This window comes from Rhincodon typus, chromosome 35, assembly GCF_021869965.1.
Source record: "Rhincodon typus isolate 14 chromosome 35, sRhiTyp1.1, whole genome shotgun sequence".
Classification (NCBI taxonomy): domain Eukaryota; kingdom Metazoa; phylum Chordata; class Chondrichthyes; order Orectolobiformes; family Rhincodontidae; genus Rhincodon; species Rhincodon typus.
The window spans coordinates 1,386,917-1,403,447 of record NC_063366.1 but is presented as its reverse complement, the minus strand read 5'-3'; the positions used below and the strand labels follow the sequence as shown (position 1 = coordinate 1,403,447).

At 44.4% G+C, this 16,531-nt stretch overlaps 1 protein-coding gene across 1 annotated transcript; it reads right to left on the bottom strand.

Moving 5' to 3' along the window:
- Window positions 1-1,779: 1,779 nt before the first annotated feature.
- LOC125487006 (zinc finger protein 468-like) lies at window positions 1,780-8,656 on the bottom strand. Its single transcript, XM_048616773.1, has 2 exons — window positions 8,635-8,656; window positions 1,780-3,180 (listed from the first exon to the last, which is right to left on the bottom strand). Exon 2 carries the CDS (start codon window positions 2,728-2,730, stop codon window positions 1,966-1,968), a length of 765 nt encoding a protein of 254 aa, XP_048472730.1. The 5' UTR covers window positions 2,731-3,180; window positions 8,635-8,656; the 3' UTR covers window positions 1,780-1,965.
- Window positions 8,657-16,531: the final 7,875 nt, after the last annotated feature.

Sequence of the window (16,531 nt, the reverse complement as noted above, 5' to 3'; positions counted from 1 at the left end):
CAGAGGTTTATTAAATCATGAAGGGTTGCACAGAAAGGATCGAGAATGATGGGACAGAAGTTTAAGGTGATTGGCAAAGGGGACACTAGGACTATGAGGAAAAATATTTCATAAATGACTGGTTAGGCTCTGGAATGTTCTGTCTGAGAGTGTGGTGGAGGCAGGTTCAATAGAGGCATTCAAGAGAGGACTAATTATCTACAAAGGATGAATGTATGATAAGAAGAAAGTGGGGAAGGGGTATGAGGCATGAAGTGTAAACAATGCATACAACAGGTGCCCCTTGGGTGTTAAGGGATCTTTAGAATTCCTTCCTTAATCCTCTCTGCATCTTCTGTCTCTGCTATTTGGACCCTGTCGAATCCACTTCTTTGGCCATATTTTTGGTAAATCCCTTCTAATCTCTTCTCTGACTCATTCATTTTTTTCTGATTATGTCACTATGAAACACCTCAGGATGCTTCACTATATTAAGGGCTCTGTAAATGCCAGCTTTTGTCCTTTTACTTCCCTACAGTCCTCAAGGTACTGACCTGGAGGACAAACTGTGGACATTGATTGACCTCTGGTGCACTGTTCGAGTGCCCATTCAGCATGTGGAGAGCCAGATGGTGAATGTTGTGAGACAATGGAGACTGTCACAGCCGAGACACATCCTACCCTCCCCCGGACTTCCCAGCTGGGATCACTGATGAGAAACGGGATTCCTGGCTGTTGACCCCCTCCATAGACAAGAGACATTGAGGCTAATTGATGTACCTCCATTACTGGCCCAGGGATGGCTCCTCCACTGTGTACTTGTGCTGCTCGATCAGAAGCTGAAGCCTTTCTAACCACTGAGTATTTAACTGTCTTCTTCGTCAGAGTGAAAGTTAGTAAGTGACTTGTACCTGACACTGCACTGAAAGGATGCTGAGTTTATACAGAAGCTTCTATACATATACATATCTTCTTTTGGTGACCTGATCAAAGGATAAATTGACATTCCTGAAATGATTGAACTGCTGCTGGGAGAGGTTTGTGACAGACGCTGTTGAAACAGATAGTATTTTTGAACGACAGCTCCATTGTGTGAGCACTGGAGGGTAAATGGTACAGTCAATTCTCAGCGCAATGGAACCAGGTCACCCGGCTCCGTGTCCATGTGGACACCTCGGTGTCTGATAAGAGAGGAGGAAGAGGTGGCGAAACAATCCTGGCACATATCACACTGGAAGGGTTTGGTGTATTTTGCGGGGTCACTGATGTTCCAGAAGTCTGACAACTGTGTGAGGAGTTTATTCTAGAACTCTATGAATGCATTGATGGACAAGTGACACACTGATTTGTCAATACTGCATACCTGAATGGCTTCTGAATGGCCTCAGTACAAACATCACACTGAAACGGTTCCTCCCTGTGCAAATCCTGGGTGTTTCTAGAGGTTTGAAAGCTTCAGAAAATCTTTCCCCTAAATCTCACTCTGGAAGGATGTTTGAATTCTTTGAAGGAGCGGGTGGTTTGATGAATTTGTAAAGTTTTTGTCACACACTCTTTTTTTTAATTCTTTCAGCATCACTGACTAAGCCAGCTTGGTTGCCCATTCCTAGTTGCAGTTCTAAGAATCAACCACATTGCTGTGGGTCTGGAGTCACACAGAGGTCAGACCCAGGTAAGATTTCTTTCTCTAAAGGGCATTAGTGAACCAGATGGGTTTTTCCAACAATTGACAATGGTTTCACGTCACCATTAGACTGTTAATTCCAGATGTATTGTTGAAATCAAACTCCACCATCCGCCATGGCAGGATTCGAATCCAGGTCCCCAGGACATTACCTAGGTCTCTGGATTAATAATCTAGTAATAATACCATCAGGCCATCGCCTCCCTAAATGCACCTTGCACTCTATTGTCTTTCCCTCACTGTGGATATGTCAGTGTTTCATGATTTCAGGAAGTTTGGTGTCACAACCAACACTTCAATAGTTATCTCCTGTGAATGCGCCGATGATACAGGAGGCCTGATAACTGTGCAAATCCCTTATCGCATACCTCGCACTTGAACGGCTTCTCCCCAGTGTGAGTGCGCTGGTGCTGCAGCAGTGTTGATGGCTGTGTGAACGCTTGGTTACACACGTGGCATTTGAAGGGTTTCTCCCCAGTGTGTATCCTCTGGTGCCTCAGGAGATCAGAGGACCGGGTGAAAGTCTTCTCACAGACCTCACAGCGAAATGGCTTCTTCCCTGTGTGAATGCGTTGGTGCGTGCGGAGGTTCGGTAACTGCGAAAATGACTTGTGACACACGTCGCACGTGAATGGCTTCTCCCCGGTGTGCACACGTTGGTGATTCACCAGGGTCAGTAGTCGTGCAAAGTTCTTGTGACACACCTCACACTTGAAGGGTTTATCCCCCGTATGGGTGTGCTGGTGATTCAGGAGAGTCGAGGAGCTAGTAAAGGCTTTGTCACAAACCTCGCATTTGAACAGCTTCTCCCCAGTGTGCATGCGCTGGTGCCTTCGAAAGTGGGAAGAGTGCGAGAAAGATTTGTCACAAACCTCACAGGTGAATGGTTTCTCCCCTGTGTGAAGACGCCGATGGTACATGAGGCCAGAGGACTGGGCAAAGGCCCTGCCACACACTTCACACCTGAAAGGCCTCTCCCCAGTGTGGATCCGTCGGTGTTTCACAAGTGTTGATGAGTGTGCAAAGGCTTGATCACAAACCTCGCACTTAAACGTTTTCTCTTCCATGAAGCTATTCTTGTGTAAACAGTTGTACAGCAGATGCACCTTGTGTGTTTGAGGATCATACAAGCTCGTGGAGCCCCCCTCACACTGGAACAGCCTCTCCCCAGTAGGAATGAGTCAAGGGTTCATGAGGCTCGATGAATGATTGAAGCTCTCACCACACCTGGAGCCCAGTCACACTTCTTCCCAGCTTCACCTTGACCGATTACCCACAGCCAAACCTTCAGAAAGGTTGGTTCTGATGGAAGGCTCCATACCACTGACCAGTTTCTGATTTGATGATATGTCAAAATTCTCCTGACCCGACCGATTTCCATACAATGCTTTTACTGTGCAATCTTCCCTGTGTTGAGCAATGCTGCAAAGGGACTGACCGTCTCTCCACAGTTGTTCAGTTTTTTTCTTGGGTGATGGTCAGGATCTATCCGCGGTGTCTATCCTCTCTGTATTCTTCTGTAAAACAGTAAAAAAAAGACATGATTTCGTCCAACTCCCTCTCCTCCTTTGCTGAAGGGGCTGACTCCTCAGTGAAAGACAGTTCCACAGCAAACTCGCTATTCCCTTTGGTGGGGAGAAATCAGATACAAGTCTTTTCTTTTTCCCTCACTTGACTGTCACACACTCTCTTTCCAGCAAGGACACTGATTAGTAACCAGGAGCAGACAGTGTGGCTACTTTCTCTCCTCTAACCAGACTCAGTACACCCCCCACCTTACCAAGGCACCATGACGGCAATAGGAAAATAGGCGGGCAGAGTGTAAAAAAGGGCTAGCAAATCACAGTGAGCTTGTGTTGTACTGGAAAAGACCGGTTTTAGCCTTAGAATATATGTTTTAAATAAAAAGGACCCAGGAGAAATGTTAATTCAATGGAAATTTCAAAATCTCTTTTTTATTCCAAAATTATTTGAAGCAACACTGGGCAGGAGGTGCTCAAAGCTGAGGAATATGTTATTTCAGTGTAAGTGATTGAAGGGTTCTAGTTTATCCTGGGAAATTAGATACTCTGCACTCACTCAGATTGCACATCCCAAATTCAGCTATCAGTCACAACACTGGGCAAAACTATCAAAACTAAACCCAGGCTTTTGGGAAAGGCTGAGGCCTTCAGGTAAAATCTTTAAAGAAGGCATTAAGAAACATTTCAATAAATGTGACCACAGGTATAACAACTGAATTGCTATGGAATGGAGGGGTGAGAGATGGAGGGATTCGAAAACAGGGAGGACAATGTTACAGTAATGGTGCAACTTGATGAAGGGCCAGCATAAATGAGCAAGCAGAAGGAATGGGTCTTGGTGTCAGTTAGGACACAGACACCAAACTTTTGGATGAGTTTGCATCACATGTTAAGAAGGTGTTTAGAACACTTGCTTTCATTCCTTAGACCTTTGAATATAAGAGTTGGGGTGTCATGTTGAGGTTGTACAGGACGTTGTGAAGCATCTTCAGGAGCACTGTGTCCCAGTTCTGGTCACCCTGTTGTAGGAAGGGCACTATTACACTGGAGAAGGTTCAGAAAAGATTATCAGGATGTTGCTGGGAATAACGGTTTGAGTCATAAGGAGAGGCTGTAATAGGCTGGGACGTTTTTCACTGGAGTATAGGAAGATGAGAGGTGACCTTATAGAAGTTTATAAAATCATGATGGGCATAGATAAGGTGAATGGCAGGTGTCTTCTCCCTACGGTTGGGGATTTCAAGACTAGGGGCATATTTTTAAGTTGAGAGGAAAAAGATATGGGGGCAATTTTTTTATGTAGAGAGTTGTTTTTTTTTGTGGAATGATCTTCCAGAGGAAGTGGTGGATGCGGTACAGTTATAACATTTAAAAGATATTTGGATAAGTACATGAATATGAAATGTTTGGAGTTCCACAGACCTGTGGAACTAGTTTAGTTTGGGATTATGGTTGGCATGGACTGGTTGAACCGAAGGGTCTGTTTCCATGCTGTATGACTCTATGTGAGAGCAGACAGCAGAGCATTAAAATAGTTGGGTCCATAGCCCATAAAGGAATGGATGGGGACTTTTAGCAGCATATGAGCTGAGACAGTGTATCACTGGTCTGTCATGTGAGTGAATTTTGCATCTCTTCCCATGCACGGCCAACATTGGAAATGACAGTGAGAGCCAGGGAAGGAAATACAGAATCCTTTTATAGAATCAGACACAATCATAGAATAGTCCATCACAAATGGAGTGAGGCAGCAGAGAGTTCGAGTTGGGTAATTTCCTGGCTTATTAAAACCATCTCGGTACAGTGTCCCATCAGAAGACAATATTCAGTCCAGAGGGTTTGGGGAAGGCAGGGCCAGGGCAGGAGAGTGTCACAGCTCCTGGAAACAAATTGGACTAGGTCTTGGGGTAGTCAAGTGCCAAATTTGGCTGATCAGAAGGCTGGTGGTCCAGATGGTGGGGAGCATCTTCATGTGCTGGCACCAAGACAGCATGATCTACTGTCACGGACTTTGTGGCTAGCTTTTGGATTTTATTCATTCACAGGATGTGGGTATCACCTGCTAAGCCAGTATTTATTAGCCATCCCTAATGGCCCAGAGGGCAGTTAAGAATCAACCACATTGCTGTGGGTCTCGAATCATACTGGCCCAGGTAAGAACAGCATTTCCAGCCTTAACGATGTACTCTAGTTTCATTAGACTTTTAGCTCTGGTCTTTTAATCAGATCCAAATTCCATCTGCATAGCAGGATTTGAACCCAGGTCCCAAGATTGTTACTGAGGTCTCTGGATTAATAGTCTGGTGATATTACCACTCGGCCATCACCTCATTAAATAGGCATGGAGGCCATATGGGGTCATCGGGCAAGGCATGAGGTGGTATTGTTTGGATGGATGATGTTGGAGACTGTCCAGCCGATTTCTGTTTCTCTTTTTGGCTGAGACCAAATACTAAAGCCACGGTGGGACCCTTCACACAGTTAGCCTCCGCACCTGCAGGCCCAGTGGCTACCTCTAGACTGATTTTAGCCCAGCACCTTCCAGGGCAGCTGAATTCCAAGGACCTTCCTCTTCACCTCTTCCTCCCATCCATCTCCTCCCCTACTCTCCCACCTCTTTCTCACCACTCTCCTCACTCCATCCCTTCCTTGCATCCCATCCCTTCCTCCCCCCACTCTCCCCTTCCCTCCCTCATTCTTCCCCTCTCCTCTTCTTCCCTCACATCACTCTCCCTTCTTCCCTCTTCTTTAACCTCTCTCCCCACTCCCTCCTTCTCTCTCCATCTTGTCCCCTCCCATATTCCCCTCTAATTTCCTCTATCCTTCCTCACTCTCCCCTTTCCACTTGCCGGCAGCAAATGTTTACACCAAGTTCTAAAAAAAACATTTCACCTTCAGTATCATAAAAAATAAATTCCGTCGTTCACAGAAGTCCACTCACTTCTTTTGAATGTCAAATGGTTAAACTCTTATGAAAACAATCTTCTTTCAAATTAATCAACCAGTATTCTCCAGAGTATCAAACAAAACTGTGAATTTGGAGCCTCCCCTGATAAGAAAATTAAAGGTTTTGGAAAGCTGCCATGCATTCATAATGATAGCTGTGTGGGAAAATCAGTACACATCTTGGAAAACTTCCAAAACAGAGTTTTTTGCTGCCTCTTGTTTAAATGGCAACCTGAATTTTTTTATTTAAAAGTTTAAAGGGCTAGGGAATTCAATAACCTCATATCATTACAGCTATAATGATCTTATGCATCATACAGTCTGGTTTATGTATACTCTATAAATTTGTGGCTCATACCCGACAGTTTAAGCTGTAGACAACATAGGGTCTGCTGAAACTCAGTGCATGTTCAGCGGTGATACTCTGAATGCTGTACTGTGTTCAGGCTTCTGACTGTGTAAATGAAGCCCCATCCCCTTTCTCCTGCTAGCAAAAAACAGGATCAGTCAAAAATGGAGGTCAGACTTCTTTATCTGAATCCCATTCATCATTTGAAAGCTCTGCAAAGTCTCCATATCTCTGTAAAAATTGAGGCCTCAAAGTTTAAATCAAACAACTAGCTGATCCATGCTTTCACAGAAGCTTCACTCGGATCAAAATTCTAAGGGACAAAAGGGGCCCTTCAGCCTTTCTAGGCTAATCCATCCCTCGTTGACATCATGGCTGATCTGATTAGATATCAACTCTATTTTCCTATCTCCCTCTCATAATCCTTGATTCCTTTATCTCACTAAAATGTATCAAATTTGAATAAATTCAATTACCTAGAATTCACTGCTTCCTAAAGAAGCAAGTCCCATAGACTAATCACCCTGAGAAAAAGAAATATCCTTCAACTCCACTTAAATGGAGACCTGTTACTTTTAAAGGTGTCTGTCCAATTCTCTCAGCCCTTATTCAGTACCAATGTGAATGGGAGTATCCTGTAAGGATATGTTTTGTGCCTCAACTAGTCCTCGTTTATTTTTTAACTATTTAGAAGATGGGATTGAAAACTCCATTTTCATACTTGCTGTCAACTCAAGGCATGGAGTGATGTGAGCAACGTACAGCAAATTACAAACAGACGTGAATAGATTAATAGGACAAAGCTATGGCAAATGAATTTCAATGTTGGCACTTTGGACCCACACAGATAGAACATACACGTGGTAAATGGGCTAGAAACAGTGAAAGTTTAATCACACTTGGCAATCCAGGTAAAAATATGCTAAATGTATGCTGAACAGGGACATACAATAATGAAGAAGCCTCATGGAATACTGGCCTTTATAGTTTGAAGAAAATAATACAAGGGGGTAGAAGTCATATTTCAGTGGTACAAAGCTCTGGTTTGACCATCCCTGGATAACTGAGAGCAGTTCTGGGCAGCTCACCACAGAAAGGAGATATTGGCCTTGGAGGGAGTGCAGTGTAGATTTACTAGAATGGTGCCTGGACTGCACACAGTTACATAATGAGGACAGCTAAAACAAAATAGGGTTATATTCTGCAAAGTTTAGCAGGTTACGGGGTGATCTGATTGAAGCTTACAAGTTATGAGAGGGAAGAGATAGGATGAATGAAGATAAATTATTTTCACTGGTTGGGGAGCAATTGTCTAAAAGTCAGAGGCAGGCCTTTCAGGATTGAAATGAGGAAACAGTTCCACATATAAACTACAATCAACGTGAGATTGTTATTAAGCAAAAGAGTGAAAGGCTATCAGGAGTAGACAGGAAGGCAGATTTGAGGCTACAATTATGTCATGGACCTGACCATGGTCTTATTAAATACCAGAACAGGCTCAAGGGGCTGAATAGTCAACTCTTGCTCTGAATTTATACGTATGTTTGTAAATCAGTTATAAATTATGATATATGTGATATAATATAAATTATGAGATTGACACGGGTTTTGGACAATGGTTCAAAGGGATCTGGGAAAGGCACAGAAATATGTTGCTCGATTTAAATAGTTGGGCATACTCAAGGCAATGGCTCTCCTAATTTCGATGTGCAATAAGTCAACAGTCCCTCAGTACAGCCCCTTAAACGAGGCAACTCTCCCTCAGAGGAACTGTATAAATTACAGTCCCCAGGATAACAAGCTCGTAACACACACAGAACTCTACAATAGGACATCAATAAGAATCCTCACACACTCTGCACCTCCCAGATAATTGCACCTCACCTTCTCATAGTCAGGAATGAGCCATCAACAAAACTCAGCCTGGAAATCAGAAGGGAAATGCTTCCAATAAACACACTCAATATCCAACACACAGCTCCAGTCAAACAGTTCAGCACAAAGCACCGAGTAAACAGCTCTCTCAGCTGGATCTTCTCACACAGCATAAGGGACATTTCCACCCCTGATTGCCCACAGGATAGTCAGACTGCCTGAAGATTGGTGTGGATATTATGGGATACAATTTGTATAAAAGCTGCTCCTTCACTCACCATCTCCTCACTGGGTTTTCAGTCTCTATAGGAAGTGAACCAGCTCTGGAAGAGGAAGAGGAGAGAATGGGCAGAGTGGGTGGGCTCTCTGATTGACGTCTCTCACAGCCAATCCAAATATTTCTGCAGCAACATGAGTTTCCTGAAGCTTGGGAAACTGACCGGTGAAATGGAGGTGACTTTGAGCAGCAGATCAGGTGGAGATTTAAACTTGTCATTGTCCCATCTGAATAAAACCTCACTTATTGCAGCTGCTGTCTAAATGTTTTCTAGTGTGGTAATTGCATTCTTCATCGATGGAGGCTTTCAAACTGACAACATCAGCGTGGGATGTGTCGCTTTCAATGTGTTTAGATTAGAAAAGGAACACCCACAATATCCAAGACGGTAGTTACGCGAGAGGGAAGATTGAGTGCTTACAGGGTGTCTCCACAATCTGACTGAAAGATTTAGGGAGTGTGAAGTGATTCACTCTGGGAGACACCTGTGGTGGGGTCACCTCCTGTGGAGTTTCATCTCCCCTCACCTTCAATTTCTGAGGCTTGTGAGACCGCGTTCAAAGAACCAGATGACCACGAGCAGTGAGTGGCGAAAATAGCCTCTTTATTGTACATTCACGGCAGCACGGTGTAAGGCGAAATAGAATTCCCTACATCATAGCTCAAAAGCAACCATTTTATACAGAACTCAAGCATACATTAACATTCTAACTCTTGAGTGTTAAGCAGTAGACATTGTACAAAAACTGTTTTGCAGGAAATCGGAGATGGTTTAAACATTTGCTAAATGTTACCGGTTATTGTTGAGTGTTAATGGTTATTTTAATGAGATTCGAGTGTCTGTCTGATTTGCGCTTGCGTAATTCAAAAGGTGTTAGTCTTGTTATTTTCAAGGTTAGAATTTTAAAGTTAGAAAAAGGCATCTTGTGTTTTTTAAACAAAAGTCTGAGTTCCCAACAGTTTTGATTGTCTGTGGTTCTATTTTCTATCATTCATTCATTCATTCGGTTTCGTGGTCACACCTGTTGTAGTAGTGCTGTCAGTTTCATTCATTCATTCTTTCATTCAAAGTCGCGCGGGAGAAGGGTCTAGGCCCGAAACGTCAGCCTTCCTGCTCCTCTGATGCTGCTTGGCCTGCTGTGTTCATCCAGCTCTACACCTTGTTATCTCAGATTCTCCAGCATCTGCAGTTCCTACTATCTCTGGACATAGCGCTGTTAGTTTTATTAGTAGGTTAAAGGTTGCTTACATACACTGCATAGCGTTTTTAGTTTTATTGGTGGGGTAAAGTTTTATATACCTGTTGAATAAAAACTTGGGACAAGTACCTGGCTACATAATATACAGGAAAAGTCTGCAGGGCTATCCAATTATCACCTTTGACTGATACTTGGAGTTACTCTAGCTGGACGGAGAAGATAAACGACTTAGTAATAGCAGCTATGCAGTTGGATTTTAATATCAAATAACACTGTTTTTGGTTTGGGGGTGCAAAACGTTTCCATCCTGTAGTGTCTGTGGTTTTGTTCGCCGTCACGCCTGACTGCACCTTTGAATGGAATGTCGGTCTTGTTTAAATGGGGTTGTTGACATAGCGCGTTATGCATGAGTGCACTTTCAAGTGGAGTGTATCCGCAAATTGAAGTGGTTGTAATCTGATAGGGTAGCGAACCCCTGAATTAGTTTGAATGGGGGCTGGCTAGTACACGGAAATCTGAAGTTAGTATTATAACCACGAATTAGTGGGTTAATGGATTAATAGAAATGATTTATGGAGTTATATTAAAAGTTGTTAACACCTTTGAATTCCGATATATCAGGCTCAACATTCACCTCATCCCATTCCTCTCCAGTAAATGTCCCAGTCCATTCCCTTCTTCCAGGACATTCCAGACCATCCGCTCTCCGGGGACGTTCCAGTTCATTCCCTTTTCCGGGGACATTCCAGTCCATTCGCTTTTCCCAAGATGTCCTGGTCCATTAATCTCTCCTGTGATTTCCTGGCATATTCGCCTCTCCTCGTACCCCTCCGGAACTGTCCCAGTCCCAACCTTGTTTGAGAGTGATATTGTTCAATGTGCAGTACACTAGGATTATTGTGGCCATTCACTCTCTCTCTGGGGAATACTGTGATCCATCTAGGTGTACCAGTAACTGAAACAGTTCTTCAATATCTGCTCCCAGGATGAGGCATTCCACTCCCGTACATCTCAGTTGTCCTCGTTTTTCAAGGACCGTAACTTCCCCTCCTCGGTGGTCGAGAACGCCCTCAACCGTGTCTCCCACATCTCCCGCATCTCCCGCACCTCATCCCTCACACCCCGGCCACGCAATAAAAACCAAAAAAGAATCCCCCTCGTCCTCACGTACCACCCCACCAACCTCCGGATCCAACGCATCATCCTCCGACACTTCCGCCATCTGCAATCCGACCCCACCACCAAAGACATCTTTCCCTCCCCACCTTTATCTGCTTTCCGGAGGGACAACTCTCTCCGTGACTCCCTTGTCCGCTCCACACTCCCCTCCAGCTCCACCACACCCGGCACTTTTCCCTGCAACCGCAGGAAGTGCTACACCTGCCCCCATACTTCCTCCCTCACCCCCATCCCAGGCCCCAAGAAGACTTTCCACATCAAGCAGATGTTCACCTGCACATCTGCCAATGTGGTATACTGCATCCGCTGTACCCGGTGTGGCTTCCTCTACATCGGGGAAACCAAGCGGAGACTCGGGGACCGCTTTGCAGAACACTTACGCTCGGTTCGCAACAAACAACTGCACCTCCCAGTCGCGAACCATTTCAACTCCCCCTCCCATTCCTCAGACGACATGTCCATCCTGGGCCTCCTGCAGTGCCACAACGATGCCACCCGAAGGTTGCAGGAACAGCAACTCATATTCCGCTTGGGAACCCTGCAGCCCAATGGTATCAATGTGGATTTCACAAGTTTCAAAATCTCCCCTCCCCCCACCGCATCCCAAAACCAGTCCAACTCGTCCCTGCCTCCCTAACCTGTTCTTCCTCCCACCTATCCCCTCCTCCCACCCCAAGCCGCACCTCCATCTCCTACCGACCAACCTCATCCCACCCCCTTGACCTGTCCGTCCTCCCTGGACTGACCTATCCCCTTCCTAACTCCCTACCTACACTCACCTTTCCTGGCCCCATCCCCGCCTCTTCGACCTGTTTGTTTCCTCTCCTCTATCCCTCTTCTATCCGCCTCCCACTCTCTCCCTATTTATTTCAAAACCCCCTTCCCCTCCCCCTTTTCTGATGAAGGGTCTAGGCCCGAAACGTCAGCCTCTCTGCTCCTATGATGCTGCTTGGCCTGCTGTGTTCATCCAGCCCTGCACCTTGTTGTCTCTTCAATATCCATCTTGTTTCTGTCTGTCAGTTGTTTCAGACAGACCTGAACATCAATATTCAGCATTCCTTCAGGGTGAGAATGTACAAAATGGCAACATCAGCCACAGAAGGAATGGATGGACCTTGTCCCTAGTCAGCTGACCATTAGTTCAATCACCTTCCCTGAATATGGGTGTAATGTCCAAGTTCCTAACAATGAGAGCATTGTGGATGATCCACCAGAGATAACAGCAGATTTAAAGGACATTGTCTGAAGGGCGAGAACGGTGGACCTACATAAACGTGGGACATTTGCATACCCAAATAAAGACTGACCTCAGTCATTAAAAGACTTCTGTATTATTGATGTTACTGTCATAGAATGTCATATCTTGGAGCAGGACCCTAGACAAAGAGGAGAAAGGAGTCCTTCCAACACCGTGCATCTAGCAGTAGAATGGCCCACTGTAGCTCAGTCTTACTGAGGAACAACAGGGATTTACAAGCAGTGGACAATTGTTCTGGAATAAGCCAGTGGGATTTAGGATAGCTATGTTTTTGTTTGATGTGAGATCCTCTATTAGTATCCAGTCTGTAAGAGGTTCCTCACTCCCAGAGTCTACCCACTTTTCACAGTTCCATGCAAAGACCGAAAGAATCTAGAGGGACAGAATCACGATGCCGGTATGCAGTATCACAGAATCACAGCGTCACTGGGTCTATCACAGTCAGCCAGTTTCACAGTCACAGCATCACAGATTTGCCGATTTAGACTCACGCTCCTGGTTGATCTCTGAGTCCCTCCTTCCCAGGCCTTCTACTATAGACCATAAAATTGTGCAGAATTCAGTGAAGGATTCCACTTACCCTAATCAGGGCCAGTCTAACCTCTTCAAGTCCAGTTGGTGTAAGTTTCCGAGCAAGGGAAGGGGAGTTGGTCCAGGAGGGAAGTTGCTGGGAACATTTTCATAGCTGCAGGAATCCAGACACAAAGACAACACTGACATTTTCACAGCATTTTCACAGCCTGCAGGAATCCAGACACAAAGACAACACTGACACCTGCAGCTCTAAGCAGTTACCACTTTAAATCAAGTTTACAGGGGGGAGAAGCATTCTGTGCCCACTCTTGCGACCTCCCCCCCCCCCCAAAACTAAATGTGAATACAACAGAAATATTAGAAGATACTGTCAGCTGTGGCTTAGTTCTCACCTTTGGTTTGAGTCAGAAGATTGTGGATTTAAGTCTCACTGCAGAGACCTGAGCTCTGATGCTGACACATTGCCGTTTGTGGGAGCATATGTTTTATGAAATCAAATATTTGCAACATACTTCAAAAAACACTTATTTGGTTATGTCATGAGTTTGTGACAAGCAAAATGTTCATACAGATTTCCTCTTCTTAGAAGCTGGTTGCTGCACGGCAAATGGGAATGTTAAACCCATTGATGAAGAAAGTCTCAGCCACAGTGACATTGACCAATAGATTGTGTACAGGACTCTTACTGTAGGATCCTGAGTGTTTCAGTGAATAGGAACACACCATGCTGATAAATCAGTTCGATTGGTTGAACTAAATAATGAATCAATTGTGAGTTATAAATCTGCACGGAAAATTGATAAAACATACCAACATAAGAACAAGGAACAAGAGTAGGCCACTGAGCCCTTTCAGCATGCCCTGCTATTCAATAAGATCATAGCTGATGCAATTTTAACTTCAACTCTACATTCCTGCATGTTCCTGATAATCTCTCATTCCTTGGTCATCAATAATCTATCTACTTCTGTCTTAAAAATAATTAAAAATTCTGCATCCACTACCTTTTGAGGAAGGGAATTCCAAAGACACAACTCTCTGAGAGATAAAAAGGTTTCCCCCATCTCTGTCTTAAATCAGCGACCGCTTAGTTTTACGCTTTGGCCCAAAATTCTAGATTCTCCCATAAGAGGAAACATCCTTTTTCACATCAATGTGGTCAGGCCCCCTCAGAATCTAATATGTTTCAATGAAGTCATCCCTGACGCTTCTAAAATCCAAGTGCACAGTCCTAACCTTTCCTCACAAGGCAATCCTGTCATTCAAAGTATTAGTCTAGTAAACTGGTTCTGAACCTCATGCATTAACATGCACCCCATTAACATCCATCCGTAAATATGGCAGCTGATACTGTACGAAGTGAAATCACCTGACGAAGGAGCACTGCTTTGAAAGCTTGTGATTTCAAATAAACCTGTTGGACTATAACCTAGTGTTGTCTGACTTCTGACCTTGTCCACCCCAGTCAAACACCGGTACATCCACATCATTGCATTAAATTCAAATTAGGAGATAATTGCCAACAAAATACTGAGGTTGTACGAAACTTTGAATCAACAAACATAGCAAAGGACTTCAAAATAACGTATGACAGCTCTCTTGGTATCTCTGCATGGACTCTCACTGTGCTGTAATGTCTTATACCCTGGGGCTCCAGCCTTATATTTCTCTGTTCACAAACAGATTCAGGCCCAGATCAGTCCCAAACATTGAAGTTCAAACTAAATTACACAGATTAATCAGCTGAGTGAAGGAAGCCTGCCAATAAGAGAGGGGCTTTGTTAAAAACACTCGAACAAATAGGGAAACTCAGACTGTTCAAACTCAATATGTCAGAAATCTCTAAGTAGCTTCCCTAGTGGCTGGATTTGTACAGAATGGCCATACTCAGCCACTGTCCCACAGACTATGCCTCCAGCCAGCTGCTCTTGATACTCTTTCTTCTGTTGGTTTTCAATATTCGATGGAAAACTAAAGTTCCCAACAACTTTCCTCCTAGACTGACTCCCCTTCCCTTGCTCGGAAACTTGCACCAACTGAACCTGAAGAGGCCCTGATTGGGGTAAGTGGAATCCTTCACTGAATTCTGCACAATTTTTTGGTCTATAGTAGAAGGCCTGGGAAGGAGGGACCCAGAGATCACAGGAGTGTGAGTCTAAATCAGTAAATTTGTGACACTGTGACTGTGAAACTGGCTGACTGTGACAGACCCAGTGACATTGTGATTCTGTGACACTGCGTTTCGGCATCGTGATTCTGTCCCTCTTGATTCTTTCAGTCTTTGCATGGAACTTATTTCTGAGACTGTGTTGAACTGGGTGTAAAATCTAGGAGTATTATGCCACCGATGCAAGTTTACAGGGTCAGAATGCACTGTTGCAAATGACTGAGCCTGAATTACAGGGTCAGAATGCACTGTTGCAAATGACTGAATTTCTACTGTCAAAGGGGAGTGAATCTGTGGAATTCTTTACCACAGAGGGCTGTCAAGGCTGTGTCATTAAGTGTATTCAAGGCTGAGAGAGACAGATTTTTAATCAGTAATGAAATCAAGGGGTATGGGGGAAAAACAAAGCAGGAAAGTGGAGTTGAGGATTATCAGATCAATCATGATTTCATTGAATGGAGAAGTAGACTCGATGGACTAAATAGCTTACTTCTGCTCCTATGCCTTATGGTCTTCTTTGGAAGAATGGCTGCTGGGGGCCAAAGACCATCCATCCCTTTCTTAGAATTGGTGGCTAAGCCCTGTGAGGCACTGAGGACGGATACAAGCAGAGCTACATAGAAATATAGAAGATAAGAACAGGAGGAGTCCATTCAGCCCTTTGAGCCTGCTGTGCCATTTTTCACGATCATGACTATTCATCCAACTCAGTAGCCCAATCCTGCTTTGTCCCCATAACCTTGGATCCCATTCACCCCAAGTGCTATATCTAGTCGCTTCTTGAATACATTCAATGTTTTAGCATCAACTACTTCCTGTGGGAATTAATTCCACACGTTTACCACTATTTGGGTGAAAAAATGTCTTCTCATCTCCGTCCTAAATCCTCATATACCCATAATCCTCATATTGTGACCTCTGGTTCTGGACACACCCACCATTTCCCCTCTACCTTATCCAGTCCTGTTAGAATTTTATAAGTCTCCATGAGATCCCCCCCTCATCCGTCTGAAATCTAGCAAAACAATCCCAACCTAGTCAATCTCTATTCATACGTCAGACTCGCGATCCCTGGAATCAGCCTAATAAACCTTTGCCGCACTCCGTCAAGAACAAGAGCATCCTTCCTCAGAAAAGGAGAACAAAACTACACACAATATTCTAGGTCTGGCCTTACCCTGTATAACTGCAGCAACACATCCCTGTCCTGTACTCAAAACCTCTCGCAATGAAGGCCAACATACCATTTGCCTTCTTTATCGCCTGCTGCATCTGCATGCTTACCTTCAGTGACTGCTGCACAAGGACACCCAGGTCCCACTGCACACTCCACTCCCCCCATTTACAGCCATTCAGGTAGTAATCTGCCTTCTTGTTTTTGCTTCTGAAGTGACTAACGTCACATTTATCCAAATTATACTGCATCTGCCATTGATTTGCCCACTCACCCAAGCTGTCGAGATCATGCTGAAGACTCTCTGAATCCTTGTCACATTTCACCCCCCCACCCAACTTGATATCATTTGCAAACTTGGAGATTATACATTTTGTTCCGTCATCC

Coding starts and splice junctions, on each gene's coding strand:
- LOC125487006 (XM_048616773.1), bottom strand. CDS start 2,730: ATGGAAGAGAAAACGTTTAAGTGCGAGGTTTGTGATCAAGCCTTTGCA.